At 42.0% G+C, this 6,000-nt stretch overlaps 1 protein-coding gene across 1 annotated transcript in view; it reads left to right on the top strand.

The window, feature by feature from the left end:
• The window catches only part of agrn (agrin), a 248,631-nt gene extending 243,669 nt beyond the window's left edge, over positions 1-4,962 (top strand). The window contains 1 exon segment of the mRNA XM_061671858.1: positions 2,661-4,962. Coding sequence (XP_061527842.1) covers positions 2,661-2,821 — 161 coding nt within the window. The 3' untranslated portion in view covers positions 2,822-4,962.
• Positions 4,963-6,000: the final 1,038 nt, after the last annotated feature.

Genomic DNA, 6,000 nt, shown 5'->3' on the forward strand with positions numbered 1-6,000 from the left:
ACACCGTACTTTTAGGGCCGTAGCAGCACTGGAGTCTACACTCATTTTTACTTCTTTGGTACCCATGATTTTACACAATTTGACAATTAAGGAACATGCCTGTACCTTGTAGCCCTGAGGAGTAAGCAATTACAATATTTACAATTACAATCCATTGGGTTACACCCCAAAAAAGGAAATTGTCTGGTTTTTCAACTCATTTAGGCAATTTTGCATCACTGAATCCAAAAATGACAACAGTTTCTCTTGTTCAGGTTGGATGTTGATGTTGTTTTTTGCAATTCAGATGTTCTTACTATATCGACTACACCGTTGTGACATTGATTTGTGTTAATATTTCTCATCTGAGAAAAGCTCAACATCTTAGTTGAAAAAGTGGCCCGACTGTTCTCATCTTAGACAAGAAATGTGTTATTCCTTGGCGATGAGCGTTCCCGCAGGGATGCTCTTTCCACTCCATCCGCGCCGTCCCACAATTCCCTCACCCTTAACCAACGGCGCGTGTTTAGCGATCCTCAATCGCAGAACGTACTGTATATCTAAAGCACTGCAAAATGATGTAAGGCAGGCATTATCCGAACAGAAGAGGCACAAAAAGGAGGATGGTCGCAGATGAGTCATTTTGATACCGTCTCAAATGGAAATGCAAACATTCTATGATCCCGAACAGAACAGAACTATACGAATTGCTGGGAATTGTTTTGAAGAAACAAGGCCGTACTGACAAGTGCGGTGGTTTTGCTCAGATATGTTGGGGCCCATTAGAGCTTTTTTCCTGGTAAACTGGTAAAACATCAACCGAGTTGAACCAAATCTTGCAGCGTGGTAGAAACAACGGAGGTGTGTTTGTTGCGCTCAGTTATCAACATGAAGTCAGTCGAGATAACTGAGCCCTGCAGCAAGAACACATAATCCTCCAATCCTTCCATCAAGGGCCCTTCCTCTTTTGAAATCCCCCTTTCACCGCTCGCCATTAATTCAACGGTAATGCGCGTGAAATTAGGCCTGTCGATCCCCGATTTCTAAGGTGCGCGATCCGATCAAGATAGGCGGGACGGAGGAGGTAAAGAGCTTTTGACGAGAACTGTGAACTCTGAGCTCAGCAGATTAGTGGGGGGGCATCAGTGATGAGGAGAATGTAGAGGCTCTGCTACACTAGGACACCAGGAATATTTGAATAAAATCTTGCTAATTCTGTTGGGAAAGAAGGACGATATGACCGTGCTGACTCAAAAGCGTCAATCGCCATCAAACACACTGTAGGAGAAGAGGAGGCGTCAAACATCTACCAATTGGGTCACTGTGTCTCCTCGAAGGGTACAAGAATTCATTTCAAATTTGATTCCATTTGAAAAGGCGCTCAAATAGAAAGTGCAATGGACTGACTCAATTGCTTTAAGCGGCCAAACTATGAATTTCATCCATCCATCCATCCATTTTCAACACCGCTTAGGGTCGCGGGGCGCTGGAGCCGATCCCAGCTGACTTCGGGCGAAAGGCGGACTGCACCCTGAACCGGTCGCCAGCCAATCGCAGGGCACGTACAGACACGGAGAAGCTTTCGCACTCACATTTCCGCGGAGCTTAGAATCAGTCTACCTGTGCGCCGATCAAATTGACCAAAATTGCGTTAGTCCAGCGGTCTACCTACTGCGCCAGACATACGTGTGGTCCCAGCAGGTGTAACTTTAGACCATCTTTCCGCCACCAAATTGTCACATGCGCCGGGCGCATGTACCGTCGCTGCTCCATTACGCCCAGTTTGTCGCAGACGGGTCTGCCAAATTGGCAAACAAGCCAACGAACCTTGCGCTTGCACAAAAATCCTTCCACTGTATGCCAGTTTGTACTCCTCTCGGGTCTTACTGACAGTTTCAACAAATACAGCAAAACGTGTTTTTCTTATATTGCAAACTCCCCCTTCATTTAGAGTGAAAAACACAAACTCTGAAATGGACTTAAATGCAAAAGTAAAAGGTAAAAATGATTTTTTTTTTACAGTCAATTACATATCATGCCCATTTTGGTAACTTTGAACAATGGGGGGGGGGGGGGAATGGACAAACACAAAACGGTATTTCTCTTTTATTATCTTGTATAGTACTTGTACTGAGAAGGGGGGGGGAATCCCTGGACACAACTCTGCTGCAAGTAAAATAGCAATGGCGATATAAGATATGAGAAAATCTGCATGCTCAAAACAAAAAAACATAACAAAACATGCTCAATTATGATAACAACAACTGGTTTCCAAAAATGCATTTACCGATGCTGTATGTGTTTTGTTCAGATTAGAGTGATCATTTTTGAGCGCCACAAGGTGGTGGGCTTGAGGCTGGCACAAGATAACACATTCACCACGAATCATTCCTGGAGCTGGAAACATTTGATTAAAAAAAATAAGGCCATGGATGGGGAATATCTTCCTTCTCCTAATCCGTGGCGTCGTCACAGTGCTCCGGTCTCCCCCTCCCACGTCGATGAATGGATTTACAATGTAAAGATGCACCACCTGTTGTATTTGGACCGGTTTTGATCCGTGATATTTTTGTATTGACAGAGAGACTACGTGTGTTTTTTAGTATAACGTAGCGTGTGTGTGTGTGTGTGTGTGTCACGTGCAATGGCTGACGTGTCATCTTGTTTCCTGTTCTCCTCAGGCGGCCTGGAAGAAGTGGCGGTGGCTCGTCGGTTGCCCAAGGCCTACAGCACGGGCTTTGTGGGCTGCATCAAGGACGTGGCGGTGGACGGCGTGGAGCTCCACCTGGTGGAGGATGCCTTGAACAGCCCCCAAATATTACACTGTCCGGCGGCCCAATAATAAGCAAGCGCAGAAAAAACACTGAGAGAAATGAGAAAATGCTCAAGAAATCCCCCTCCTGCCTCCAACCCTTCCCACTCCCTCCATAGCACCCATGTCTCCTGCTGTAATTATTTTCTATTTTTGTATACTTTTCATCGCTTTTTATATGGGAAGAAAATCTTTTCAAAGTTTCATCATTTCTTTTAATCTGCGCCTCCATTCTCATGTCTTGGCATTTCTTTAGATTTTTTATTTTTTTTAATCAACAAGTAAAACTTATTTTCGGTGTATCCATTTCGCTGTTAATTCCGTCGCCAAGTAACAGAAATGATTGCCGATTGACTTAAACTCATGACTTGAACTATGGGATTTTCGCTGAAACCCTTGTCACGGTGCCATATCATCCGCTTACATTCCCCAGACATTTTTTTTTTCATTCATTAATATATACAGCATACACACACACACACACACACACACACATATATATATATATATATATATATATATATAATACTACATTCCCTCACCACCTCCCAGCTCCCTGTATTTTCCTATTGGGACTCAGTCAAGCTGCTACAGTGAGAAAGGACAACAACAAGAAAGAAAAAAAAGAAAAAATAAAAAATAAAAAACACTCATCCACTCCCATCAATCTTCAACTCACAGCGCCAGAAATGTAATTAAATTCAAATAAAAACGACTACATTATATGCTGGATCTGGAGCCCATCTAACTCTAACACATCAAGACATAATATAAATTGTTATACATAAATATAGAATTTATAAATAATACCAGAGACTGTGAATATGTAAGTTGGGTTCTACCCAGAGGAAATGGTGCGGTTTTGTTTTGTTTTGTTCTGTCAGCAAACGATAACTCACGATGACCACTTCTAATGCAGAGATTTATGCAGTGGATTCTTCTGTCTTTTTCTCTGGGTTTTTTTTTCTTCTTCTTCTTCTTCTTCTTCTTCTTACAAGTACAAAAGTATTGGCTCACTTCCTGTATCTTTCCGAAGCTTTTCACGAGTGTTATGCGCGAGCCTTGAATGCTGCGCAAGGGGAAAAGTTGTTCATAGGGAGGATGGACGATTATCCTGCCTGGATTAGTATCCTGCCTGGCAACATTCAACAGACAAACTACAAAAAGACTTAATTTCCATTTTTATATTGCACATTCCTGCAAGACTCTGGTTGTTGAGAGAGACTGTAAAGCCTGTGGAAGCCATAACAGCCACAAATAAATGTTCACTAACATACGGTCGTAGCGCATGGGTTTGTAACATTCGGTGACGCGATGAGGAGTCGCCGAACCACAATAAGCTGTGATGACTGATATCTTCTTTTGATAAGAGATCTTTGGCAATATAGTCTATGACAAAATCATGCCTGTTTTGTGGTTGAGTATCAAACAATCTTGTTTGTTTACATTCTGAATGATGTTTCCCCTCAGAAATGATCTGGCAACCCGTTTTTGTTTGGGGTTTTTTTTTTGTTTTTGTACAGCCCATCTGTTTTAAGTGTAAATTTAGCCAAATTTATCTGTGGAGGTTTGTTTTGTTTTTTAGTAATATACACTGGAGCCACGTCTCTTCTACCACACGTTGATAAATGTACATGGGGGAGGGATGTCACGAAATCTATAATATGTGTGTCGTGCATAATCGCGGCAGGTGAAATCAGGAAGCCCTTTTCTGGTGTAACGAGACACGTCTCATTTCCAGCACTCGTTCTCTTTCTATCTTCTTTTAGCCATGCTCTTCTTTGGACTTGACCATTTCAGGTGGCGACACCGAATAAAATATATCAAATACGTGTATATTTGTATGTGACACCAAACAATAAAGACACACGATTGAATGCCAACTTGGAATTGCCTTCAAAGCCACCAGTCAGCTTCACTCTAGGCATCGATTAGTACGATCGAACCCCAAAATAATAACAGGTAGTCATAGTTTAAAAAAAACAAAAACAAAAAAAACTAAAATGGATGAGGAATGTTCTGTTGCCCTCTTCTGTTTCTTATTTATATCTGAAAGTGGATGTAAACTACTGTCTGATCAACGGGCAGTGCACCAAGTAAAAGCGGCATGACCTGAACATTACTAACTTTATGACCTTTGTCTTGTGTTCCTTCCATCATGAAATAAAATGTCAACCAAAATGGAGTGCAATCTTGTCATTGTTGATTTTTTGGATCGTTAAATATTTTCCGATACCCCAAATGACGTTGCCTAAATGGAAATGTGTTTTTCTGCAGTTAGGTCCAGAAATATCTGAACAGCGAATTGGCTTTTTGATGCGCGATACCGATGGATTTAAAACAAAGCCATCAGCATGTGTGTGAAGGACTGTAATTCAGACCTTCGCCTCTCATTTAAGAGCTTGCACAAAAAAATAGAGCAGTCGCAATTGGGGAATTTGGATGTAAACTACCTCCATTTTCAGAGCTCACATTTGAACCATTGACATGGTCATAAATATAACCATCATTTTTAAGTCTTTGAAGAAATTCGCAGCACAGGAACATCATCAACTTGTGAGTTCGCCCCCTGGAATTGCTTTGCTTGGCCTTGGCTGCGGCCAGCTTCACTCGCTGCTTGTGTGTGGCTCATACTGCCTTCGCTGGATCACTTTTGTCTTCATTAAGTGGAGAGACGGAGGGGAAAAAAAAAAAAAAAAAAAAAAAAGCTCTATTTGCGATAGACACCGGCCTTAGGAGAATATATTTGCATTCAATGGTGAGCAAAAAACAAGATGACAATATCACCACAAATCAAGAACTCTAGCAATGGTAGGCATTGTCCAAATCGATAATCAATCGTCATGAATGAATACAGGGCGTACCGAAGTCAGATTCTTTCTCCGGACAGGACCCTCACAATTTGGTGAGACGAGTCCAGATGAGTCATCCACAAGTTTCATCCGCAAATGAAAAGTCATTTTTCTCATTGCCGAAATACTACTGAGCCCCGAAAATGGAGGAGGTTGGAATAAAATGGCTACAGTCCAATTCCTAAACGGTAAATGCCATATGTACTGAGTGTTGAACATGAGACAATCTCGAGACGAGCGACCATTCGGAGTCACCGTTGATGTTTTGTTTTTGTGTGGGTTTCTTTTTTTTTTCCGTATGCTTTGGGGAGTGTCACGGGGCCACGCTGACTCTTGAGTTTCTGCCGCTGCACCTTG

Source organism: Phycodurus eques, chromosome 1, assembly GCF_024500275.1.
Source record: "Phycodurus eques isolate BA_2022a chromosome 1, UOR_Pequ_1.1, whole genome shotgun sequence".
Taxonomy (NCBI): Eukaryota; Metazoa; Chordata; class Actinopteri; order Syngnathiformes; family Syngnathidae; genus Phycodurus; species Phycodurus eques.